The sequence below is a fragment of the Myotis davidii genome, unplaced genomic scaffold, assembly GCF_000327345.1.
Source record: "Myotis davidii unplaced genomic scaffold, ASM32734v1 scaffold1494, whole genome shotgun sequence".
Classification (NCBI taxonomy): domain Eukaryota; kingdom Metazoa; phylum Chordata; class Mammalia; order Chiroptera; family Vespertilionidae; genus Myotis; species Myotis davidii.
The window spans coordinates 2,059,150-2,087,148 of record NW_006286246.1 but is presented as its reverse complement, the minus strand read 5'-3'; the positions used below and the strand labels follow the sequence as shown (position 1 = coordinate 2,087,148).

The 27,999-nt window shown below is 44.2% G+C and overlaps 1 protein-coding gene across 1 annotated transcript in view; it reads right to left on the bottom strand.

The window, feature by feature from the left end:
• The window catches only part of ARID1B (AT-rich interaction domain 1B), a 387,394-nt gene that overhangs the window by 78,377 nt on the left and 281,018 nt on the right, over positions 1–27,999 (bottom strand). The window contains 1 exon segment of the mRNA XM_006779610.2: positions 20,396–20,639. Coding sequence (XP_006779673.1) covers positions 20,396–20,639 — 244 coding nt within the window.

The following is a 27,999-nucleotide window of genomic DNA, read 5'->3' as shown; positions in this document are numbered from 1 at the left end:
TCATTTTTTTGGGTTGATTTTTCTTTGTTAAATGGCATTTAAATATATAAAATAAATATCAAAAATATAAATTTTTTTACTATGGTTGCAAATATCAAAAAATTTCTATATGTGACATGGCACCAGAGTTAAGTTAGAGTTTTTCAAAATGCTGACATGCCGAGTTCAAAAGGTTCGCCATCTCTGTTCTAGCCCCTCCCTTTGCTAAAACAAATTGGAAAGACAAAAATATACATAACTATCTCCCTGGTATGGAGACTCGAGCCTGTTAGATCAAACAAGTAGCGGCTCTGACACCACAGGACCGCCTCCTCCACTTTGGACAGAGCTGAGAAGAACCACAGTTGCGCAGAGAAGGAAATTAACGTACTGTGATTACCACCAATGACCCTGTGAAGGTCAGGAGCAGAACCTGGTGTTTCACACTGAATGACAACCTTCCGTGTTGGCACCACGGCATCTGCTTGGCCAAGCAGCGAGTCCAGACCAGCAAGAGCGAGTTCTGAGTCTCTGAGGACGTCACTCATTACTAGTTCTAGAAACAGTTGCATCTGTGACAGCCAGAGAGGCGGGAAAATGATTTTCCACCCAGACAGGTTAGAAATAGTTGTTAAAATATAATCATAAAAGTTCTCATTGCTTTTGGGAGTTTCGGCGTCTCACTTTTAGAAAAGAATGTACAACTTATGAATGCATTTCTGAGCCTTCCTGGGGTCAGCTGCCACTCTGGTCCTCAGATAAAGTGAAAACCAAGACTTTAATTTCCAGTCACCACTAGGAGGCGCTCCTCCTAAGTCAGAGCCACAACTGAGGGATGGAAGACCAGACAAGCAGCATGGACACTGCCTCAGACAGGTGGAGTAAATTAGCATGAATACCAACTAATCAAATGTAAACACTTCACGTTCTGGACTAAACAACTTCAAGGGGAAACACTGGTCACCAACTTGGCTACAGGTACACAGCAGTTGCTGTGGGTCATGGCTTTCCTATGCACTACCCCAAGGCCCCAACCCAAAGTCCATTTAGAAATTTAAAGAACTCTGCAGCCAAATCCTGACTTCCAAAATGTCCCCGGGGAATCGGCTCCCCGAGGACAAGTGCTCACATCACAATGACTGTTTCTGCACGGCTGGATGCACAGCCTCACAACAGTGAAAACAAACTGCAATTCTGCGTTTACAGAGGGAACCACCACCTACACGATACATGCCCAGGGCACTGCTCTTACAGGCAATTCAACTAAAAAGAAAAAGGGCTGTTTGAAACCATCATGAATTCATAAAATCCCGCCACACCCACGCAGTGCTATTGGTTGGCTGGCGCTAAGACATAGCTGTTAAAGCCATGAGATAATTTATGTACTAAATCCATCCTTTAAAGAAACAGACACGAACTTTTCATGGTAAAGACAGGTTTGCCCAAGCCGTTTTAGATTCCCCATTTGCCTTTATCCCCACTTTCCCATCACAGTGTCATCGTTACTAAGAAATGCCTTCATTCTCCCTTAAGCCCAGGGATAGGCCAGTTGGAGCAGATGCTGAATCAGAAGACCTTGGAGAATCACGATGCTGAAGATACATTTGTGTCCAATTTCCTCGTGAAGAAGACAATTCCAAACCCTTTGCACCAACCGAATTAAGTGAACACCTTCAGAACCACGGATTTTTGACATATTTTTGGCATAAGTAAAATAAAGGTTTGGTAATTATTTTAAAAGAGAATACTGCCATGCACAGTGAAGAAACTAATTTATAAGTAGGCTTTAACATTAAAACAGTTTTAGAGAAAGTCCATGTTTCCCCTTGTTTATGTCTATAAAGATGGTAAGCACAATGGGGAAAAAATTACAACTGGAAAAACCCATGCTATGAGTTGGAGTAAATTCTACCACTTTACACTTAGGTATTTATTCTCCAATGACCATTTACTTTCGATTCTCAGCAGAAGTCCATACTATGACTTTTTTAATTGATTTCAAAGAAGAAAGGAGAGGGGGAGAGATAGAAACATTAATGATGAGAATCACTGATTGGCTGCCTCCTGCACACCCCACACTGGGGATCAAACCTGCAACCTGGGCATGTGCCCCAACTGGGAATTGAATCGTGACCTCCTGGTTCATAGGTCGACACTCAACCACTGAGCCACACCAGCCAGGCCATCCTATGACTTTTTATTTTATTTTTTGCTAATCCTCACCTGAGGACATTTTTGCAATGATTTTCGGAGAGAGTGGAAGGGAAGGGGAGAGGCAGAGAGAGAGAGAGAGAAACACCAACATGAGAGACACATTGACGGGTTGCCTCCTACACACCCCAACCAGGGGTGGGGATCCAGTCTGCAACTGAGGTATGTGCCATTGATTGAAATCGAACCCAGGACCCTTCATTCTATCCACTGAGCCAAACTGGCTAGGGCCTATCGTTTTTCAATAAAAATAGTTTTTCCCATTCTCCAATGACCATGTATATACAATAGTGTGCAAGATTTTGCTCAAACTAAGAATGCAACATCAGTAAGTCACCCGAATTTGTACTTTTTGCTTTCACATTTGACTCTCAACACAAGTTATGCTATGAATTTTTATTACAAAAACCTTTTATTTTTAATTTTTTTTAGACTTAGAAGTTATGAAACTAGGACAAAAAGTTCTCTTATATCCCTTAACTCCCCTAGTGTTCTCATCGTATATAACAATCAAATAATTACCACAAGGAACTTAGCATGGTGCAATATTGTTAACTAAAGACCTATTTGAATTTCACCAATTTCCCACTTACTGTCTTTTTTCCTCTCCAGGATCTCACATTGCACTGAGTTATTTTTTAGTCTCCCACAGTCATTAAAGACCAGTCTTTCCTTTTATGACCTTGACATTTTTGAAGAGCACTGATCAGATATTCTCATCCTCAGATCCTCACTTCATTCGTCCAGAGGTTCAAGACATTCTCACGTGTCATTTTTGGTGATGTTTACTTTTATTTCTTGGTAATGTTGGTGCCTACCAAGTTCCTCCGATGTCAAGTCACTATTTTGCCCTTTGTAGATGGTTAGTATCTCAAGGGTGATGCAAACCCTGTGTCCCCTCAAACTTGCACCCACTAACTTTTTCATCCATTGGAGAGTCTTCTTGTCTGCATAGTCATCACCACGGTGTTTGCCAATGGCGACCCTTTCCTTCCCTCTTTCCTTCCACATTTACTAACAGGAGTCTGCTGCAAGGAAGAACTTTCCTCTTGCCCATCTGTGTGTGTGTTTACTAGACTGCTTCCACCCATGGAACTCACTGTGGCAGGCACACTACAGGACGACTGCCAGTGAGCCACACTCTTGACTGAGGGCAGAACCTGTGACCTGGCTTCTAAACAAAGAAATAACAAAAGTGATAAAATATCACCCCTAAATCGTATGGAGGCTAACGGGATTCTGCAGGTGTAAAGTCCTGAAGCGGATGGCTTTGAAATAGTCAACAGGGAGAGGATCCGGGTAGGCCTGACTTTACAGGAGGCCCTAGGCCTGTGCTGCGCTGGCATGCTCCGGATGGCCTGAAGAGCAGGCTTCCATGAAGTGAACTGAGCCACGCGGCAAGGACAGGCAGCCTGCAGAACCCGAGGGCCTCACAGCACAGGAAATGAATTCCTCCAATAATCTGAGAGACTGGAGGCGGATCCTCCCGAGCTGAGCCTCCAAGTGGAACACAGACCATCCAACACTGCAGCCTCCGGAGACCCTGAGCAGAGGGCCCAGCTAAGCTGTGCCTAAACTCCTGGCCATGGAAACTATGGGGGAATAAATGGGTATTGCTTTAAGAGGATACATTAATTCATGGTAATATCACAAGAACAAAAAACTAATAAACTCATGGACATTTATTCTATGGATTCAAATCCAACAGTGACATTACTTTGTTGCTCAAATTGTTCCAGCTCTGGCCACTGGAATCTTTACTCTATGGAATCACAAGCTGCTCCAGGCCCATTTTCTATCTTCCCAGCCCCAACCCTGGAATCAGCCACTTTTCCTAAGAGCCATGGTTCTCTGTACGGAGCATGGCTTCAGAGATTAAGACCTGGGCACTATGTCTGCTCATTTTTCTGGGGTGTTATTGCTTCTAGACCCACTCAATGAACAGATAGGAAATATTTGTATGCACACTAACATCACATACACACCTCGGAAATTCAGTATTTAATTGTGTATTGTGTATATGAAACCATGAGCTTATTCAAATTCCTCTAATTCCAACCCCAAAATAGAAAATACATTTTAGCCTTGTTCTTTTCCTTGTTTATAACTCCTTTCTCCAATGGTAAAAATCCCAATTCTCATTATCGAAATCAGTTTATTTATTTATTAAATTTTAATATACATACAAAATACTTTCAGAATTACTAACCTATATCTTTGTAAAACCACAGAGCCAATTAGGAGGGCTTGTATTCCATTCTGAGTTCCCTCTACATCTGAATTGGATCTGTTTTGATATTTTGGGGATATGTGAAATACTTCTATGGGCCTAAAAGTCAGCATCCTACAAAGAGACATATGCAGAAGAGTTATTTACCCCTCATCCCTGCTATCTGCTGTTCCCATTTCTCCTTCTTTCCACCCCTTTGCCACCTGCCCTCTATAAATAACCATTCTCCTTAGTTTTGGGGTTCCCCTCCCATTATATATTTTTTTGTATAAATGAGAAGATACCTGCATCTTCTCTTACATTATCTTCTTCCTTCCATAAAGGATAGCAAATCTTAGCTATCTTGGGGCTTTGCTTTTTTCACTTAGCAGCACAGCACGTCCTGGGAAATATTTCCTATCAGTTTATAATGGTCTCTTCACTTTATGTAGGTCTACATACGCCTTTGTGTGAGTGTTCCGCAGTCTGTCCAACCACTCTACATGGACGGCACTTAGGTGATTTCCAATTTTTTTTAAAAAAATATATTTATTGATTTCAGAGAGGAAGGGAGAAGGAGAGAAAGTGATAGAAACATGATGAGAGAGAGAATCATTGAGTGGCCGCCCCCTGCACGCTTCCTTACTGGAGATCAAGCCCGCAACCCAGGCATGTGCCCTTCGCCGGAATCGAACCTGGGACCCTTCAGTCTGCAGGCCGACTGTTAAGTCTTCTTTGGTTTCTTTCAGGTGCACAAAAGTTTTGCACATTTTATGTTAAGTTTGTTCCTAAGTGTTTACTCTTCGTTGCCATTATAAATAGGATTTTTTCTACTAGTATGTCTTTTAAGTGTTTATTGCCTGTATAGAGGAATGCTATTGTTTTTTGTATGTTAATTTTATGTCTTGCTGCCACTGCACTGGATTTTTAGTTCCGATTAAATTTATCATTAATTCTCTGTAGTTTCCTGGGTTTACTATTATACTTCTATAAATAAAGGCAGTTTTATCTCTTCTGTGCCATTTGTATGCCTTTGAGAGCTCTCTTGTCTAGCTGTACTAGCCAACATCTCTAGAACAGTGTTGCATAGTCGGGCAGATAGCGATCATCTTGCCTTCTTTGTATCGTAGTGGAAATCTAATAATTTTCCATTACCTTTAAAACTAAAGCACATATACTTTACTATGGTGACAAGTATCACTTCACGGCTACAGTGGGCCTTGACTTACGAGTGTCCCGACTAACGAGTTTTTTGAGATACCAGCTGTCTCTCAGCTGATTTTTTTTGCATTGAGTTGACAGAGTAATTTGAGTTAACGAGCTCCTTAACGAGCTCGGTCTCAGAACGAATTAAACTCGTAAGTCAAGGCCCCACTGTATTTCCTTGAGATGTAATCATAATTGGGGACTGAATTTTATTAAAGGTAATAATATTTTCCCTTAAGACTATTTATATAGTATAAAATATTAATGGAGTTGTTTATATTGAACCAACCTTGCATTCCTGGAATAAATCTCACTTAGCTGTGGTGCCTTATTTTCTTAATGTACTGTTGGGTTTTGTTTTCTAATGTTTTCTTTTCTAATTTTTGCACAATGATAGGTTTTGAGGAAAAATTTTCTAACTAAAAATAGCTTTTAAGAACTGAATCAAGATAATCAAACTGAATATCTTTTTATAGTAAAAACTATTGGGATTTTGGTATATAACAGAATTGGGTGTAAACAGGCTATTGTGTATATTTTTGGTAAATTAGTACACATCCAGTAATATCTAATTTACAGTGGATGAACTGAGACATGGATATATTCAAGATGGTGGGGCAGTGAGTACTAACAGGTACAGATCTATGAAACCATGCCTGGACTGATAGCTAATTAAACCTTAATTACTAATAAGTTATCAGTAATTATGTAGTTTTACCTTATTAGTTTAGATCTGGAATAGGCCAACTCTTTCTGTAAATTGCCAGATAGTAACTATTTTAAGCTTCGCAGGCCATATGTTCTCTGTTACAACTATTCAACTCAGCTGCTGTGGTGCAAAAGCAGTCATACGCAATATGTAAACAAAACAGCACAAATAAAACTTTATTTACAAAAATAGGTGGCAAGCTGGATTTGGCCCAAAGATTGTAGTTGCTGTCTCCTATTCTGAAGGATCATGTCAGTAAAGAAACATTCAGGGATACTTGCTCATGAAGTCAAATAAACATCAAATGGTATTGATTAAGAATAATGACACATAAACCTGACACACTCCCCCATCCCTGGTCAGGGCACACATGGGAGGCAACCAATTGATGTTTATAAGCGGTTTGCTGATGTGCCATGGGTCTGAAAAATACCGATAAACCAGGGCTGCAGAGGCGTGTCTGACTCATATGCTGCCTAGCCACCACGAGAATGAGGAAATTCCCACGATGCCCCGCACGAGGGAGAACCTATCCAGGAGGCACCCATCTTCCCTCTAGTCACACACCGGGCACCTTCGGATCATCCTTTTCGAGGCCCCCCCGCCGCTGCAGTCCGGGGCTTGGCGTCCCTTTGTTAACCTCCCTGCTAGAGCCCACCACAGAGGAGTAGAAACAAAAGCAAATGCGGTCGCTCTATGGAAGAACCACGCCTTCACAGGGCCTGCACTGCCAGTACTTTGTTTTTATTGCAAAGACCAACTAGTTGTAATACGTCATTATTTCATTGAGCCCAATGGATTCAAGCCAGCATTTTCCCAATTGCCCTCTTTTATGAATCAAATAAACGAAAGCTACCTAATATTTCATGTGGAAGTCAGTGTAATGGTCGGATTCCCTAAAACTCATTCGAGGCCTTTGGGGTGGACCCTTTCTACAGAGAAATCGAGGCGGGAAAGTGAAAGGCTCTCACTCAGGCTCCAACGCTGAGTCAGGGACTCAAGGAAACCAGTTTGGGATGCTCTGCTGAGGTCACCCCAAGCTCCGATTCCGGATAAACCAGAGTCCAACACTGACATACGGCGTTCTCCGCTTGGAAAGACCGTGTTCGCAGTGTGGACCGCCCGGGCGGGAGGGAAGGAAGCCTTGGGTCTGACCTCCATCCTGTCTACAGGCGGGGCGGCCTGAAGCACCGGCTCCACCTGGCCGCCGCCCTCTTCCCAGCTCCGTCACCTTCCGCTCTCTGCTCCCCGGGCAGCTCTGCCGCAGTGGGTAAATCCACACCGTCTCCAACAGCTTTACAGCTCAGGTGAGCCATGGCGGCCTCTGGCGCGCAGACTCGTGCCCATGGGTGGCGGCAGTGCACGTGTGCTGGACAGGGCAGCTCGTGCCCGCCAGGGAGTCAGCACTGCCGTCTAGGAGGGCGGCGGGCTGGGCACAGCTTCCAGCGAACCCCGCTCTGATCCCGGCTCTGAGGCGAGGACCGGGGGAGGGCACTCCACAGAGAGCAGGCAGTTTATATTTCTCTCACAAGGACAAATTAATAAAAACAAAACCTAATTTTATCCCACTCTAACCTATTCTTATTCCTCCTCAATATTTTTCCTCTTTCTAAGATTCCTTTTTTGTTTGAGGAGCTTAATATTTGGCTGCCTTCTGAACACATGGGCATAGTGACAGATGAAAGACTGTATTCATCGTATAATTCAGAATAAGGGGAAAAGCCGACTGCTGTGCATTTAAGATTCTAACAACCTTGCAATTTTGTATAGTCGTTTCCCCACCCGTTCTTTTGAAGAAATCTGCTTTTATTCTGCTAATAACTAACCGCAGTCGCAGCAGCATGGATCCGATTAGCAGCTCTTACGGTACAAAGGGGAGAGGGGGAAAGCTGCGAACAGGGTTGCCAATCTGTCCACCTGGCCCCCAGGAGGAAGATCAGATGTGGCGCCGCCTGCTCCCTGCTTGCACTTCACCGCTGCTCTGCACGCCTGGTGGAGACCGGCCTCTTTCAACCAAGGCGTGTTCTTCCCTTTAATGGAAGTTTCACTCGCCTCCCTCCTCTCTTGTCATTCTGGGTCCCAATGTCATGATAACTCTTTACTGAGAGTGTGAGCAGCTATGAAATGCCACACACCGGTGCTCACTCGCTCGGAGTCATTCCGCATCAACAACGGAAACACGCAGAAAAGCACCGTGTGGCTGTGGGGCCCAGGGCCCTCGCTTTCCCACTGGAGGTGGCCACACGGCCAGTCCGCGGGCAGTTGATGCTGCTTCCGGATGCGAGGAGGGAGGAGAAGACACGCGGCTTGGGAACGAAATAATGCAATTTGAGGACAATAAGGACAATGTATATAAATGCGGGACCAACAAATTTGCCTGCCGGCATTACAGGCAACGTGGTTCCTTTATATTTTCTGTTTAGATATGGAATTGCCAATTTAGGTGCTAAAATAATATGCTATTTTTTAAATGGTTTAAAAATTTACTCATTTATAATTACACAAAATACTGAGCGCTTTTTTTGTGATAAAACTGTAGACTTCTAAATCCTTGGCATAAAACAACTTTTAAAAAGTAAGTCAGAAAGCTACAGCACTGAGGCGCAGACCTGAGGCTTCACACGGAGAATCCAGCTTCTCAGGACACAGCCAACTCTTACATCGCTGCGTTATCTTCTACTTAAGGGCACTTGGGCGGCCAAGGCGGGAGGCAGCGGCGATGCTCGCAGGGGTGTGCCCCTTCAGGACAAAGTACAGCAGGGACAGGGCCTGGCTGGGCAAAGCTACACTCGTGGCGCAGACTGCGGAGGGGCAGGGGCTGAGCTCAGCCCCACGGGGGCTGAGTGGGGCTCTGAGAGTGCAGGGTGCAGACGTGCCTCGTGTATGCTCCATCAAGTCTTTTATTTCAGATGTTAAGTAAACATTCAGCAAGGATCTTTCTCATGAACAGGTGCTTTTATCTTCGACTGGTCACTGTCAAATACCTGGAGCCTATCTATGTGTGTGTCGTACGCATGTGTTTCTCGAAGCTTAAGTATTAACAGGATCTGCAGAAGGAGAGGTTGTTCTGATTCCAAGAATTGATTTGTCCCCATCTGACACTGGCCTCCCATTTAAATTAAGTCGAAGACAGTTTCCCGTGATGCCGGCATTTGCGATGACTATTAATAAATCACAAGGACAAACTCTAGACAGAGTGGGAATATTCCTACCTGAACCTGTTTTCAGACATGGTCAGTTATATGTTGCTTTCTCTCCAGTTACAAGACTGTGTGACATTAAAGTTAAAGTTGTAAATACTTCATTACAAGGGAAATTAGTCAAGCACTCTGCAAGTGTTTTTATTCTTTTTTAAAAAAATATTTTTATTGCTTGCAGAGAGAAAGGGAGAGGGAGAGAGAGATAGAAACATCAGTGATGAAAGAGAATCATAGATCCGCTGCCTCCTGCACGCCCCTTACTGGGGATTGAGCCTGCAACCTGAGCATGTGCCCTTGACTGGAATTGAACCTGGGACTCTTCAGTCCACAGGCCAACACTCTATCCACTGAGCCAAACCAGCTAGGGCAGTGTTTTTATTCTTAATGTGGTATACAGGTAGATATTAGAATAAGTTTAATCAATTTGTCAGTCATTGTTTTTATCAATGTTGTTTTTATAACATGTTTTTGTTGTTTTATATCATGTCTCTGTTGTTGTTATATCATGCTATTGTTTATTAATCAATTTATATATTATTTTCATACGCATTTTACTAATTTTCTTTCATCTCTGACACTTCTACTCTAGAGAAAGGATGATTAGCGGTATTAAAATATTTCTTCTAATTAATTTCCTTTCAATGTGCATGAATCCGTGCACCGGGCCACTAGTTATTCAGGTGCTGCTCTAATCCAGAGTCCAGTCCTGGCTAAGATTCGACCCCCCTCCATCCAGCCAATGCTGACTGACACTGGTGACTTGGAAAGTGGGAACGTCAGTTGGGTGATGACAAAACTCTCCAGTCAATCTGTTCTCAAGTGACCATTTTCTCTGAAGATAGAGTTACTTATTAATAATAGACATTTTTTAAAATAATGAGGTCATAAAAATGTTGGATAGTAAATAATTACAGAATTTTGTGACAACATTTGTGTGGCAGTTTGTGTGTGTGAAGGATGGGAATCGGGGTGGGACTACATACGAAGGTACCTGGTTAGATGGACAGATCTCAGGACCATGATTTCAGGTCCTGGTTTTAAGGGGAAAGGAAGTAAAGTGATCTCTCAGTGAAATCTCCTTCGAGGGGGGGGGGAAATAGAGTGGCCCCATAAATTGTGAAACACGATGGCAGAGCCCACAGGAGGAAAGGTTATAGAAAACAATCAATGTTAGAACTCTGTTTTCTTGAATTCTGGTTTATTCCAAGAGAACTGTGAGCTCTTCAATCTGGCCAACGTTCATTGAGCACCACTTACTTGCCAGGTACTGTTCTTGGCACCGGGCATGAAAAGGAAGCATGCCCACTGCCCCCAGCGTCTCCCAGGCTGGGTACTGAACCACGGGGGACAGCTGAGCTCTCTGGGATGCAGAGGGATCATGGGAAAGACAGTGAAGTCTGGTCTTGAGAACTAAGTGGGAGTTTGCCAGGCTGGGAGGGGAGGGCAGATGTTTCAGGCAGCGGGGACTGGATGTAGGAGTAGAGATCTGACACGGGGGATGGGCGGCAGTGTTGCAACGGAATACTGAACACGAACCCTTGTCCACTTCTAATGAAAGCAATACTACAACATAGAAAAACTACACACGAGGTTCAGACCTCTAAGAACATTCTTGCCTTTTTTCAAGTAGAATTTAATATGATTCTTAGATTTTGTGTGAAATGAACTGAAAAAAATAATGGTGAAAATAGGGGATTCTATTGCTGACCGAGTTAGGCCCGAGACTGTGGAAGTTATTTTATCACAGAAATTTTTTCCTATGACATTATGATTTCAACTGAATCACAACTTATTTATAGAAAGTATAAGAAAAAAAAGCTATTTGTCCCTAAACTCTTCTATGAACTCACACATTATTATAACTGGGAATATTAACTTCCTCTCAAACACGCCCTCAGGGCAGGAGGGCAGTATGAGGCCGTACTGGACACAGTGTCTCTCCAAACCTAGAAACCTCTTCTTCGCATGGCTTCTAGAACCCACACACCACTGGCTGCTCATGGTCTCTCTGTCTCTGGGGTCTGAGAGCACAGCCCTCAGAATTCTCCTGCTTCCGACCTTGGCTATAATGTTAACCTGGAGGGAGCGCTGGGAAGAGGATGGCGCCATGTCCCTCCCGTCAGACCCCGCTGGCCGGCATCCCGGGCGAGCCCGCTCCAGCCTTTCCCCAGGGCGTTCTGTGTAGCCAGTGCCCAGAGGCCTGACCTCACTCACTCCCTAGGTCAGGAGTTCCCAGACCAGCAGCTTCTTTCCAGCTGCCAGGAACTTGCTGCAAATGCAAATTCTCCAGCTCCACCCCAAACCCACTGAATCAGAAACCTGGTGGGTGACTGTGAAACAGGCTGGGTGCCTAGGAGATCCCCTCGGGAACTCTAATGACTCACAGACCTACTTCTCCAGCCTATACATCCCGAGTCCAGACGCTGCTGCCTATTCAAATCTCCCTTCACATGCACAACAGGCATCTCAATGTAACATGTTCAAAACCAAATTCTGGACCCCCCTTCCCAAACTTGCTCCTTCCTTTGTCTTCCACTGTAAAGACCAACCATTTACCAATTTCTTGAACCAAAAACTGCCACTACCGCTACTCACACATCTGGTCACGCCCAGCCCTCCCTCCCCTAGGGACCGAAGGAGCCTCCCAGCCACTCTCCCTGCTTCCTCTCTGGCTCCTGAGTGTATACTCTGCACTCAGCAGCCAGAATGTCCTTTTAAAGCCTAAACTGGACCATACCATTCCCTGCCTTCTCCCTCCCAGTGGCGCTCCATCACACGTAAAATAAACACTGACTCCTAATCATCACGCATGAGGGCCTAAAGGAGCTGGCTTTAGTTGCCTCTAATCTAACTGCCTAGTGATGTGTCCCCATCTCCCCCTCCCTTCCACACTCCAGCCCCAGTGACATCCTGGTGTCCCCTGCCCACATACCAACCACATGACTCATTCAGGCCTTGGTACTTGTTCTTTGCTCTGCCAGACGTTCACATGGCATTCATTTACTGAAACCATAGTTCAAATATTAATTTCTGCCCTCGCCGGTTTTGCTCAGTGGTTTGAGTGTTGGACCGTGGACTGAAGGCCCACGGGTTCGAACCCGGTCAAGGGCACATATCTCGGTTAAAGGCTTGATCCCCAGCCCCAGTTGGGGCATGTGCGGGAGGCAACCAATTAGTATGTCTCTCTCACATCGATGTTTCTCTGTCTCTCCCCTCCCTTCCACGCTCTCTAAAACTCAAGGGGGGGGAAAATCCTCGGGTGAGGATTAACAAAAAAGATTACAAATATCAATTTTTAAAAGACACCTGCCCTAATCACTGCTAACTAAAGACGCAACCTGATTCTCCCTCACCACCCCCAAATAAAACCTGACAGTAAATTATATGTTTATTTCCTGTCTTTCTCATGAGAATGCAAGCTCCCCGAGGACCGCGTCCTTTGCCACTTATGTGTAGTGTGTTCCCCCCGTTCCTAGGAACATGCATGCAGCAACATATGCATTCAGTACCTGCTGAATTAGTGAAAGAGAACAATAAGTTCAGAAAGGAACAACGTGGGCAATTTGAGTTAGTTGGCCTTCCTCAGGAAATCACCTCATTTATCCGATAGCAAATGGGCAACATGCTGCTTTTCAAAAAATGCCAAATGTATTAATCCAGTGAATTAATACATTTGGCACCCTTGGCAAGGTCACTCTTGGCATTCAGCTATATGCATTTAATACAGTTTGCAAGTACAAACTCCTATGTCACTTTCTGTTTAGAAGGGAGAATATCAACATTAACATCCCCAGTTATATAATTTATAAACATGCAGATGTGGATTATTAAAGATTAATGCATTTTAGGATTCGTGTCGACATTCCGTTTGTCTCATGCCGAAACCAATTCTGTTCTTCATTAGTCAATGACAACCCATATCACCCCGTTATGGAAGAGAAATCAAAGGTGCAAGTGTGTGAATTGAAACTAAGTGATGAAACTGATTAGTAAGAGACTTAACGGCTATAATCAATCAACACATCATCATAATCCTGGCACCAGGGTTATCAGAACACAGGGCAGTAACAACACTCTCTGTAAGGGTTTTGTTCCGTTCACCACTGCTGCTTACCCACTTTAGGAATACTGTAACACAGATCGCAAGTTCCTGAAATCAACAGTGGGAACATCTTGACTGTAAGCACTATTTATTTTATCACCATTTTCCCAATGATTTTGGAAACTTTTACTTCTATGCTGAAATCTGTTCAACAAGCTTTTGCATACAGCAGGTCAACGCCATAGCATTGCAACAGCGGCATCCCGTGGCTGAGTCGACAGCCACCCTGTTCAGTTAATCACAAGTTCAGAGTAGCGGCAGTCCACTCAGCTCCAGAAATGAAAACAAAAGTAAGCAGGGCATCTGAAATGCTTCTTCAGTGAACAGCGTAGGAAAAGAAAGGGGAAGTGGGCCTGGTCTGCTGGGGTGACCAAGAAACACATCAGTCACTGCTCGTCTTATAAGGCACAGAATGTAGCCTCGGCAACACAGACCCTGTATGTTCATGGGCAAAAGACCGAATAAAGGGAACGAAATGAGAGGGAGTGTAAACTGATCTGCGTAACTCAGTTTTAACTAAGAGAGTAGCAAACCACTGGGAATGGGCATTAGGAGAAAATCCCAGTGATCTCTGATTCCTGAATGTGGGGGAAGGAGAAGCAGAAAAGGCTTCATTTGAAATTTGTTGAAGTGGAAGAACCGAAAAGATTTCTGCTTTTGAAAAACAGAAGCAATGCTCATCCCCCAACGATCAGAAAAACCTGGCTTGGGCCAGGAGGCACCTCCAAAGGGAAGAGCAGCTGCTTCAAACGCAAGGAACCTGCCCCGTAGAAACCGCAGAACATTCACAGCCACAGGACTGAGTTTCTACAACCCGGATCCTGGCCTGGACTTTAGGGGGAGGCGCTAATAACTGGTAACTAAACCATGCAGAGCTGCAAGGGCCTCTCCCTAAAAGACCAAACACACCGTTGCTTTCTTAAGTGCTGCGAGGCACCATGTGGAAAAGATCTGCAATTCCTGTTTTCTATAACACACAAATATTTTACTTTCTAAGGGAAGAAACATGCTGGCTGAAGTTCTCTGGTTGGTAGAACTGCTGAAGAGATGTTTTCTGGCGGCCTCGGATTAAACACGGATGTACCAATGGTGTTTGGTGTTTGAGTTCCCTGCTCAGCTTGCCAATAAGCAGCATGCATCTTCCCTACAACAGGCTGTTGTGGGATTCCTACTTCACGAGAAGCCAACGGAGAGCCCGTGACGCATGGTTTGCAGTCAGGTGGTCAGGGCAGGTGACTGCAGGCTTTCTGATAAAAAAGGTGTCATTCTGTGCAAAGCCACCCTAGATCCTACTACTGCTATCACGGCCGGAAACTGGGTCAGAAGCACTTACACAGAGGAAAAACCTCCTAATTTTACCTTGAATTTGATTAAGCAACAATAAATTAAAAAGTGGAAAATTCAGTTATGTAGGATGGGTTAGGCTTGATCCTAAGAGTTCGAAATATCCAGGCGGATAGACTAAAAGGAGAGAAAGCCTGGTTTGCACCCTCCGGTGTTCATTTCATAGGCACTAATCTTGACAAATTAGACCAGGAACCACCATTTCCTCTCTCAACCCCTTCCTGCTCACTCCAGCCTATGGCTAGCTCCTAGCTGCAATTCATTTTTCTCTTTCCCATTATAACATCCTTCCAAATCTGCTTGTCTGAATGTCAAATTAAGCATGAAAATCTGTTTTCTGACCAGAATTTCTTGTTGTTTGTGCAGTTACAGCAGCTCCCACCGAAACAACTCCGCTCTCAGCTGCTGAGCGGGCAGGGCTGGGGAGCACCACACAGGACATTCTCGATGCGCCCTAAAGTTGCCCACGGACCACTGCCCATATTGCATCTAATGGGTGCTGCCTTTTTGGACTGGCTCTTTGGGGTCCTAGATCTCCCCGAGGGCGGGACTTCCTTGCGGCTGGTTGGACGCTGGAGGCCTGGCCCACCCAGGACTGACCTGACAACACTTCGGAGAATCCGGCTCAGTATAAAGTGACCAGTGCTTCCTGAGGGGGAGGACCACCTCTGGCAAAGCCATTTCCACAGGCGCTCAGAACCGGTGCTCCTTTTAGAACAACTAGGTAACTCGCCGGGGAGGAGTTTGCATAAGTGAGGGGCCGGAGCCCCAGACGCTGCGCCCGGGGGGAGGCAGGTGTGATCACGGGGACACCTGCAGCCTCCGGGCCAGGGAGGGCAGGAGGGCTCCTGGAGAAGGAGGATGAACAGAAGACGACCAGCCCCTGAACATCTCTCCCCTAGTCTCTCAGCTCCTGACCCTCGGCCAGCCTGGGGAGCGGAGAGGGGAGGCAAGGCCTCAAACAGCAAAGCACATAAATTTAAAAAGGGGAGCTTCCTTCGTTGGAACCTTATTTTTGTCTGTGGCGGGTAGGAAGATGTTGTCACTGCTGAGTCTTCTCATCACAAACACCGAGGGCTGTGCGAGAAAAAGCATGGCCAGGAAGCAATGGCTTCCGCCGTGACACTGATGTGAATACCTGACTCCGTATCTTTGGTCCTAATCTACTATGGGCAGCAGCCCTGCTCTCAGGTGAGTGACAGCACCACCTAAACCTGGACGTGGCACAAACGCTAAAATAAAGACGGGAACCTGTTCAGGGACTCGCTATTATCCTGCATCTGACGGACTGTGATGCACTGTGCTCAGCAGTTTAAACACTGAGATGTTTATCAGGCTCTGAACAGTTAACGTCCGCCTGCTCCCCTCCCCTCCCATTATGTTCACCCTTCTTAATATTTCAACACGGTGGCTGCTTACAGCACATGAGGAAAAGCTGACACAGGCCTTTGGCCAATAAAATAAAACATTTTGGCTTATTTACATTTTTGCTTTGTTAGTAAACTGCAATGGCTGGCTCTGGCAGTGAGACCAGTGAGATGAATATGCACTAAATCTTGCCACGCGGTGCTGCGTCAGCTTCCGCTGTGCGAGGACCATCAGGCCCCGAGGAGACCCACAAGAGACAGTCACGCCCCAACAGTGTGTCCTCCTTAACCAAAGACAAGCACTGGAGGATGTCACCCAGGAAGCAGCACCAGCATAGAGTGATGGGGTGATTTCTTAGAAGGAAAAAAGGGTTACTATCATACATTTCAGAACCAACTGCATGGAGTTTGGATTTGCTTGATTTAAATGTGTTTGTATCTACGTGCACATTACCAATTAAAAAGAGAGAGTTTCATTTCTTTCTCTAAATATAAATACACTCGTATAAAGGAGGGAGAAATGCAAACAATAAGTGAAAAGAGGAAGACTGACAATGGCCTGGGGGGACCGTATCCTCAAATGCTTGTTTACATTGAACACCCAGGGCTGCGTTCCCCACCTTAACTACAGGCGCTGCAATGCTGGAGCCCAGCAGCGTGCACACAAAAGGAGACATCCATGTGGCCACTCACCGCAGCCACTCCACCCTGCTCTGCAAAGAAGGCAGGAAGGAAAGCCCCGCTGAGTGAGGGACGTGCCAGGCGAGCGGTGCCAGTGTCACAGCGGTCGTTCCCATGACACTCGGTGCTGTGAGGCGGCATGATAGGAGGGCACATTTGCAGTGGGCGGAGGGACGGTTTAACAGGCACGAAACAGAGTCAGCCACTTGGGATGCTGTCCTGGCCTTTGTTTATCTAGCCTCTGATACTTCTCCTTAGCTGTCAGTCTCATTTACCAGGGCAGAGATGGAGGAAAATGAGTGCTCTTTTTCAGCAAACCCTGGGAAAGCAACATGAGGAAGAACCCCCACAACATTTTGGCTTTCCCTCACCCCAGCTATCAGCTACACAACAGCTGCGCACTTTAACAATGACTGCATGGAGACAATGATTGAGAGAGCCAATCTGTGACACATGGAGAGGCAGCAGCAAGATATGGTGGGAGGTAATGGGAGAGAAGTGAGGTCAGAAAACACAAGTTAGTTCTGGGAATGAGAGGAAGGAAGGGGGAGAAAAGAAAGCAAAAAGGCTACATACAGAAAAATACAGGGAAATTCCAAACAGATGTTCCCAAAGCAGCAGTTTGCACATCTTGCCCTGAGTGGGAAACCAGGCGATTGCTCCCTGACCTTTTCTTTAAAAAAAAAAAATATTTTTATTGATTTCAGAGAGGAAGGGAGAGGGAGGGAGAGACAGAAACATCAGTGATGAGAATCATCAATTGGCGGCTTCCTGCACACCCCCCACCGGGGATCGAGCCTGAAACCTGGGCATGTACCCTGACCAGAATCAAACCCGGGACCCTTCAGTCCCCAGGCTGACGCTCTATCCACTAAGCCAAACCAGCCAGGGCCTCCCTGACATTTTTATTTCATTGGTACAGACTCAGAAACAAATGACAGTGTAGGCCCTGGGCAGTTAGCTTCCCGACACAAGTTTAAAATACAAACTATACACTTTAAACATATCCGAGGAGGCTGGATGCTCTCTATTGAAAACCTGCTTTCCCAAGAAGTTAGCGAGAGAATGAGCTCGGTAGGTGCTGCCCTGCGGTGATGAGGAGCCCACCGACCAGCCTGGCCCCTGCATGCTGAGCCACCTCCTATGCAACATGTAGCAGCACAGGTCCCAGTGAGTCTCGTGTGGGGCATGTGCTCTGTTGCGCATCAAAATCCAAACAGGGACATTTTACAGTTTCCAAATCCCCGTCTGGAAATGATAAACCCATGGATAAAACTATCAGACTGTGCACTACCCATGGCAGGGATTTTAAATGAAAAGCTGTAATGTCTTTACCTCAGAAATGTCTTCATTTAGGATTAGGAAAAGTCCTTGGACCCAATTCAAAAAGGAGGAGTGAGTTCCTCTTTTGACAAATACAGTAATTTACAAAGAACTTTCCCATGTTTAGGTAGGTGATTCCTCAAACACCATCTCAGTACCAAGATCTGCCTAAGGAATTCTGAAACAGAGAGCAATCACAGCTTTAAACTGTGAAAAGCAGGCAAGCCCAGGTTTCAATTACCATGAGGACAGATATTTTTGAAAGAAAGGTGACATCAAACTGTCTCAATCAAAATGTATTAAAATTATACCTATATCCAAAATATGGATGATTCTTAGAAACATAACGTAGTCAAAACAGCCACTGTAGATGACCATGTGCGGCATGGGTGACCGTATGTCCTGACTAGCCAGGACCTCCCTGGTTTATGCCCGTTGTCCTCCTGCAATTATTAATAGCAACGCTTACCTGCTCCAACGTGTTTCTCTCCGCTTGGATGATATGTTATGTAGTCATTCTAAATACAATACAATTCTATAAAGCTCAAAACTAAATAAAACTAACAATGTATACTCTATAGAAGTTTGTAATAAAATTCTTTAAAATCCCCCAAACCGAAGCGAATGATTAAAAATACACAGAGAACATCCGAGGCAGGGTGATGCGCAGAGCTGGAGATAATGCAGGAACACACACGCAGATGCGCCATCAACAGCAAACACTCCAATCCCAAAACTGCAGAGTGGGCTCACGCACATTCATCCAATAGTTACGTGTCATAATCAGCATGTTACACATGTGCATACATACGTTCATACACACACAACACATCCCATAATAAAGATTAAAAAACAAAAAAAGGTGTAGCCCTGGCGGGGTGGCGCAATTGGTTGGACCGTCATCCTGTAGATCAGAAGGTTGCCCATTCCATTCTGGTCAGGGTACATACCTAGACTGCAGGCTTGATACCTGGTGGGGGCACGTATAGGAAGCAACCAATCGATGGTTCTCTCTCCCATCTCTCTCTCTCTCTCTCTCTCTCTCTCTCTCTCTCTCTCTCTCTCTCTGTCTCTTCCCCTGCCCTCTCTCTAAAATCAGTAACATTTATTCTTGGGTGAGGATTAAAAAATAATTCATAAAAAAGGTATAAAATGGTAAAAAGGGTAAAAACTACCATCCATACTTTCAAGATAATAGAATAAACTATCAGAAAATTTATCTGCAGTCCAATATCAATTCTGGTGGATTAGTAAAAAGTGCTTTCTGGCAGCCGTCTACATCATGTTAGCAACATTTACACAGAAAAAAATGGCATCTACTTTGCTGATAAAGGAAAGCTTACTGCTTGGTAGGTCTGAATGAATGAAGTTCAATCTAAGAAAGAAGGATGAGGATGAGGCAAACGACAAACAAATAAACAAATAAATAATCCTGAGCACACAATACAGGAAGCAAAAGATACAGAAATAGCAGGACCACTGAAATAGCTGAGTCAAGAGTTAGTTCACCGGAACACAAATGTCTTATGTCAAAATTAGAAGGTAATGTTTGTATCAGTAACAAGGCCTTGAGTGTATGCTGGCAAATTATGACACTGATAAGTACAAACACTACATCTATGTTAGAAAATAACTGCCACAGTATAAGTTAAATAGAACCCTAAAAACTAAGGCCAATACTCGTCAATAATCTCACCCTTAGCAGCACTAATCAACAGAGATCTTATTTAACAGAATCATTACTAGACATATGCTAAGAGAAAGTAAGTAATTTCCTGGCTTAAGCGTAGGCAAATGGGCAAACTGAAGATATCGGCGTGATTGGTGATTTTATTAATTGGGTGTTTATATTCATTAGTTGAAGACCTTTAGGAACTGGGACTCTCGAACGCTTTGGTCATAACTCACAAAGTTATGCTCCTAATACGTGGTCCCATCCCTAGATTTTTAAATAGCAACAATACAAAACAAAACCCCAAAACGGGATGGGGTGTATATTGCTCTTGATGAACATGAGCTGTCTTTCCTTCAGAGTAAAAGCATGGTTATTTCGAAAGGGAATACCTGGAATACTTGCAGGAGAAATTGGGCCTGATCGTGACTGGTTGCTTCCTACAGGCGAGCCCACGGGAGAAGGCGATGGGCCCCCGGGGATGCTGGAGAGATGGGGGGATGCGTGTGGAGAGAAAGGCGACTGGGCCGGGTTGCTCTGATCCCCTTGGCTGCTCGTGGAGCCCGATGCACTGACTGCAGAGCTCAGGGTTGCTTCCGTTCCCGTGGGGAGGTCGTCAATGGAGCCTGACAGGTCCTGCGAAAGGAAGACACAGCATGGATTTATAGAGGAACCTGTTCGGACCGACACCTGGTCAAAACCATTTGGAAATCATAACCACCCCCCTCAGCAATGAAGTTTTCCTAGATAACACCCAAAATTCAGAGCATGGCCGCTTGTTATTAGAACACTTTACTCGGATAAGTTGAACCCATAAGATCTGATCTATCCTAAGAAGTGAGTAAAGTTGTACGCCATAAAACCATCCTACAAGCTTTGCTTTAAGCTGTCAGCTGGGCCAAACATTTTTAAATGACCAAAAAAAAAAAAAAAATCAAAAGAGTACTATTTTGCAATATATGAGAAATATCTGAAATTCAAATGTCAGTGCCTGTAATGTTTCAGTGGCGCATGGCCACGGCCAAGGCCATTCCTTTGCCTGTGGCTGCTCTCGGGCCACAGGGACAGCAGCTGAGACAGAGCACGTGGCCTACAGGCGGGAGTACCCGCTGTCTGGCCCCGCAGCAAGAGCATGCGGCCCTTTAGAGCGTGGGTCCCAGCACAGCCTCCCTGCGTGGCCCCCTCTTCAGGGAGGAGGGTGATTCCGGCCCAGTGCACAGTGACGAGTGTGCAGAGCTCCCCCAAGATGGGACTGACCCCACACCAATGGTGGGGTTGGGGGGGTGGGGGGGGCAGGAGGACCTCACTGTCTCTGAAGGTGCCAACAGCCCCGGAGCCCCGGGAGGGGAGTGTGGGCCCCGCATGGAGGTGCGCTCTCCAATACCCAATGCGCACCAATACGAAACAAAGGCTCAATCAGACAAAATCATCTGAGAGGAAATACGCTTTTTGTGCTTTTTTAGAGGAAAAGAATTGGTCAATAACTAGATATAAAACCATGGAATTAAACACAGAAAAGACTTAACTTTTAAAAAATCATTAGATTCAATTGAAAAAATACTGAAGTTAAGTAATTTTATGCAAATCTTTCTTCATAAAAAAATGAATTGTTACTTTGAAATTTTTAAAATTCTCTGCACGACCTATAAATTCCTTCTTGTCCTCCCTTAAAATTCCACGTTCTGGTTGAGAAAGCGACTTGGATCGGTGTTCAGAGAGCTCCGTTCAGGCAGCAAAGGCACGAAAGGCATCTCTGCTGTTCACCCCGCTGATCAAGGCAATTCCAAGAGAAACATAAAAACGGTGGCTTTCTCAGTGCTCACGTGTCATCAGAATTTCAGAGCTGACTAGACTCAGTGCAACAGAGGAGCAGTAAAGAGATATAATTCTATATTGCTGTTACACACACGCGTAACTTTTATATGTAAATTATGGAGAAATATTCCCGCCCTGCAGACATTAGGGCATCCATATGTATAGCTATCTTACAACACGTTAATAAAAGAAGTTCAACAGTGGTTTAAACTTCCAGCCTCGTTAACAAAGAAGCTGTGTAACTAACACTCCTCTGGAGGACAATTGAGTCAGCAGGGCACCGACTCCATTCTTCTTTTGTAAGCAGATCTATGACGCCTGCGAAGAACAGAAGAACAGAGATGCACCAACCAACCGAGGCACCTTCAAGCTACACTGCTCCCATTCACCCTGGGGGAGCTGGCAGGGCAGGTAATTGCAGGGAGCCCCTACCCCAGCATTCCTTACATCCTTCCCCTTCGTGATGAGTGAGGGGAAGGCAGACTCCTGGGCTCATGCACAGTACATTCAGTATTTGACCATGACAATGTGTTTTGGCAAAATTGGGTTTTCAATATCTGAAATCACTCGGAATACAAAATGCCTTCCAGCACACCAAAAATAATATAATTCCTACTACTAATGGTTCATTTATTGTTAGAAAATCCGTGCCTTAAAAAGGTTTTACTTTAAAATTTAAATGAAAGTTTTCTGCAAAGACTTTCCTCTGTAACCATTATTCCTCCACCCTGCTCATGTACAATTTTCATTCTAACCCAAGTGCCAAGTACAAGAGATTTTACTGTGCTTAGAATGAAATGCCACTGGGAGCATTAGCAATCCTACTAGATTCTGACAGGGGAAACGCTTATGAATTAGCATAGAGCACAAACAGGTATGTCCCTGATTCAATGCAGTGTGACAGGGTGGAGGACACAGGAATGTACATGGGCACATGCCACCAAGAAGAATTTTTAAAGATCTACATATAAGTAAAACAGACATACAATATTACATATACAGACTGTATATGCTTCTCCTGAAAAATCAGCATTAATACATTATCACTTACTACCTCAAAAGACATCTTTTGTTTTGATGTTACTTGATTTATCTAATAAGTTAGTTTATTCAAATATAAAATCAGTCACTGCTGGGAATGTCTTACTATCCTAAAGCGCTGGGAATAAGTTGGAAAATTCTACTCCCTTGCTTAATTAAATAAGTAGGCTTTTTAAAAAGCACACCAACTTCAAAATACTCTGCGCTGTGGCCTCGCCTCTGAGAGAGAACTGCAGGGCTGCGCACACGTGGGCATCTGCTCAGAGGCGCCCCGGGAGAGCAGAAGGGTAAACACAGCATTAGAAACAGGCGATATTTCAATCAATGAGACCACGCAGGTCTCTGGTTTAAGGGTTTTAATAGGACACAGTTAATGATTTCTCCTGTGACTTCCCCTGGGTTTGAGGCACAGGTTAAGATGCCAGCCCAACGGTCTTTAGGAAAGTCTCTCATTCATTTTCAGAACTAGTATCTCTTCTCCTCCTTAGAATACTAAGTATGAAATTCAGGCAGCAGTTTTCTTTTTCTCTCTCCAACTAGACCCTACCTTTCTGAAAGGCAGGGACTCTGTGGGAGCTGTGGCGCTAAAGAGGGCAGACTGACTGTCACTGCTGAATGTCACTGAATGACAAGCTTCCTAGTGATAACAGCTGCAAACACTACACCAGGAAGCCAGCACGTGTCAATATTTCTAAGTATTTACCACCAATGCTCTGCTGAAAACCACTGACTTCGCTATTAAAATTTAGCCAGGTATTCTCAGCCCTGTTTCCAATGGCCATCCTGGAGGCCCAGCATCCAGTGCCATTAGATACTCGATTTTCTAGAAACACACTGTGAAGTCACTTCATGCCCCACCTTATTTCAGAGCTATCATTTGCACACGAGACACAAGTACACCCTGAAATCGATATTAGAATTGAGCCACTAATTTGACTGACATATATACACAAAAGGAAAAAAATTTCACGATGAGTGTTTAATTTCCATGATGTTTAGAAGGCTTCTTTCAGCACACACCTATGTGTGATAAACAGTGTATTTCAACCTCCCCCCCCCCCAAAAAGTCCCTGCTGCTTTCATTCGTCTAGACAGCAAATGACTTAAAAGCTTTGACCTGTCTCAATGAACTAAAAATTGCAAAGGCACAGAAAAGCAGAATCTATGAGGAAAATCGTTAAAGCACCAATTCTTAGGCTTAAAACATTTTCTTTCCAAGATGCTTTATATATCCTACTTTCTATTTAAACACGTGCAAATAACAAATATTTAACTCTTCGTCACATTTGACAATATGTGCAAGGTGCAGCCTTAAGATTGTGAGGTCAATTGGTAAAATAACGTTTGATGTTAATTTAAAAACAGTGATAAGCAAACAATAAAATAAAATAAATGAAAGTAGTCATAAGCTCCTTAAAAATATTCATAAGCTCCACAAATGACAATCTCATATCCAAAGCCAGGGCTAACACAGGGATAACTAATGAGTCAAATATTCACTTTAAGAGAGGTAGTCATGAGCCACTTTTTGGGGAAGTGGCTTCCACCTGATTCACTCCCATTCTTTCTCAAGCCAATATTCCATTGTGGGAAGTCACTGTAGGAGGACATGTATAGGATAACCAGCTAAAGTGATACTTCACAGAAGAAGAATTCAGAGTGAAGCATATGCTCACAAGTAAAAATATTATAATGGTTATACTTCCTTTTGATTTTTAAAATCAGCACCTACAATTAAAAGCTAGCCTCAAAGGTGCTTGGGTTAAATCTCCCGATAGGGAATGTGCTGCTGCTCTAAACTTGGCATTGGTAAACAATGTGAGTATGAAATATGCATGGTGCAGGGAATGTTTTTCCACTGCACGGGCCTCAGGGGGACCCTAAATTATTCTGTTTTGAACTCTGCCCGGGGATTCTCTGCTCTCCCACTGTTAGCCGTCTTGCTGTTATGTAGGCTCGGAAGAACCACACACAGACCCTTTCACACAGTCCGGCAGTCTTGAACTTACACATAATTTGGTAAGAACATGTATTTATAGTTTTCTTTGGGTTGTATGGAATTTGGGATTAAGGTTCATCTGGAAATAACGTACCCTCTGGTCACACGCTTAGGACCTCTCACAATGGCAATGATGATGAGCAGGGTCAGGACGATTTTAAGCAACGACTGTGCCACCATGGCTTTAGCACCTCCTCAGTACCAGAGACAGTGGGTACCGCTTCTTACGTGAGGAGACCACAGCATCTTGTTAGCTCCCGTCCATGGTTCCTACCGGCCCAAATGTTCAACTGACGTCACCACCTTGAGCCAAGCCCTCTCCTGACCATAAGTCAAGGCCCAAGTCAGAGCTGAAACACTAAAAAAGGCTCGTGTACGAGCAGCTGCTGCCTTTACTGTTCCAGGAGCAATGGCATTTTAAAGAATACACATATTAATACAAATTACAGACCACTGTGAAGTGAAAGCTATAGGGGGCGGGAGGGGGTATTTGCACGGAGAGGCAGCTCAGGCAGGCGTGCCTAGCTAAGGTTCGCAGGTGGAGCCGTAGGAGGAGGTGGAGGAAAAGGTAGAGAGGGCAGCTTTTACACCAAGAATACATTTTATATTTAGGTTGCCTATAGCATGTGGTCATGTACACTCCCATGTCCTTCTCTCATGGAGTCTCAATGAAGAGAAACAAACAGCCGAACAGCCAAATAAACAGCAGTAATTCTATGATGTGGAGCATGGAGCACGCGTCTTCGCCAGCCCACACTGGCCCAGTGCTGCCATCCTACAGGCTCAGACCAGGAGCAAAGATGTGCCCTTTGGACAAGGGGTGGGCAGGGGACCGGGGCAGAGGGAACCACGTGCAGAGACAGGAGGAACTATGGAGGGCACGCCACCTGGGGAGTGAGGAGGCTGGAGGATGAGCTGAGGCCTCCTGAGGGCAGCTTGAACACCTCACATGCTGAGGTCAGGAACAGGGGCTTACACTTTTAGGACCAGGGAGCCACCAGAAGTCTAAAAGGCAAGCTTTAATATTATTACCCAAGAAGGGAAAAATGCAGTGTGCTGCCAAAGAAGAAATGTCAAACATTTAAAAGAAAAAAACACACAAATATGTTTTCAAGTGTTTATGAACACAGAATATTTTTAAATCTATGTATTTTTAGCATTATATAAAATTTAACAAATAAGCAAACAACAACAATGACAACAAAAAGTGCCTAAATAACTGTAGGCCAGGTTAAATAGTAGTGTGCTTTTAGGCCGCAATCATTTCATGAGTCTACATCGTCTTCCTACTGCTCATTTCCGTTATATTTGAGAATCAATGGATAAAGCGAGGAAGGATATGTACCTTGCCCTTGAAACAGCACACTGGTGTCTAAAAACTAATTATGAGAATACAGTACAGAGTATACAGGTTAAACTCTTAAACCATCTACTCTACTCCCAAACCCTTGGGGATGACCTCCAAGATAACAGTTACAAAGGGGAAACCAGCGAACGGCCAAAGGAGGGAGAGTTCATGAGTGGGTGCTTTGAAATATCAATGCCAGGTGAGGAATGATATGTATGAATGACCCAGGTGCTGTGAAAGCAAACTGACAAACTAACAAGATCCGTAAATAAGTGAGATTTCCAGTCTGTCTACTGATAGCAGTTTTTATTGCTGAAAGTGTCTCATAAATCCTTATAACAGAAAAGCAATGAGCACCACCTTTTGCATCCCTCATGGTAAAAGCACTACTGTTTACCTTAGAAATACAATGCTTAGCACGTAGCAATTCTGCAAATAAAACTTAAAAATAAAAAGGCATGGACCCCCAGGAGACATTTATTTCTTCAGTACATAGCAATGAAATACTTTAAAACGGTAAGACCTATTGGAACTGCAAATAAATTAGCAACCTAAAAAATAAAATAAAACGACAGAAAAGCACACAACTCACACACTGTACTGAGTCTACATGGAATAAAGGGAAGTTTTATTTGTAGACAGGAACTTAGTTATTTTGACATTTTCCCCAGTCACATGAACCGCATAAACAAACATACTTGTTCTACATCCTTCCCTGGATTTTAAAAAACTTTTCATTTTGAAATGACTTCAGACTTACACAAAAGTGGCAAAGACAGTACTGTTTCTACATACCCTTCCCCAGCTTCTCTACATGGGAATATTTTCATACTAACCATGGCACACCAATCAAAACTATGAAACTGACATGGGCACAATACTATTAATGCAACTGCAGATAATTCGTATTTTACCAGTTTCCAGTCACGTCTTTTTTCTGTTCCTGGATCCAACCCAGGATAGCTCATTACATTTATTCACCATGCCTCCGTCTCCCCCAACCTGCAACAATTTCTCACATATTTCCAAGCCCCCCTCCAAGTACCTGTCAGGTATTTTGTTGAATGTCCTTCAATCTGTGTTTGTTTAGTGTTTTCTCATGATTAGGCTAGGCTTACAGATTTTGGGAAAATAGCACAGAAGTGAAGTTTCCTTACATAGCAGCACATCAGGGTATGGCATCAACATGATTTATCAGGTGGTGTTGACTTTGGTCACATAGTTAAGATATGCCTGTCAGGTCTCTCAATTGCCAAGCTACTCTTCTTCCCTGCCCCTACTCCATTCATGAGAAAGGAGTCACCAAGCTACTCTTCTTCCCTGCCCCTGCTCCATTCATGAGAAAGGAGTCACCAAGCTACTCTTCTTCCCTGCCCCTGCTCCATTCATGAGAAAGGAGTCACCAAGTTACTTACTCTTCCTCCCTGCCCCTAATCATTCATGAGAAAGGAGTTACCAAGTTCCACTCACACCCAAGGGAGGGAATTAAGCTCCACCTCCTGGAGGGGGAGTATCAAAGAGCTCGTGGAAATTAAAACTATACATTAAAACCACCAATAATTAGTAAATATTTGGGGGAAATAGACACAGCCTGTATGTATCCTGTTTGTCCTGGAAGTACTGCCCATTAATTTTAGCTTTATCTGTAGGTCTTGCCTGCAGCAGTACTCTGTTGTTCAAATGTTGATTTTTCTACTCCATTTCTCCTACTTTATTTAGAATTCTTCTTCAAGGAAAAGCTGTCCTAACTCCATTCATGTTTACACAATAAGGTAATTATTTCTCTTACATGC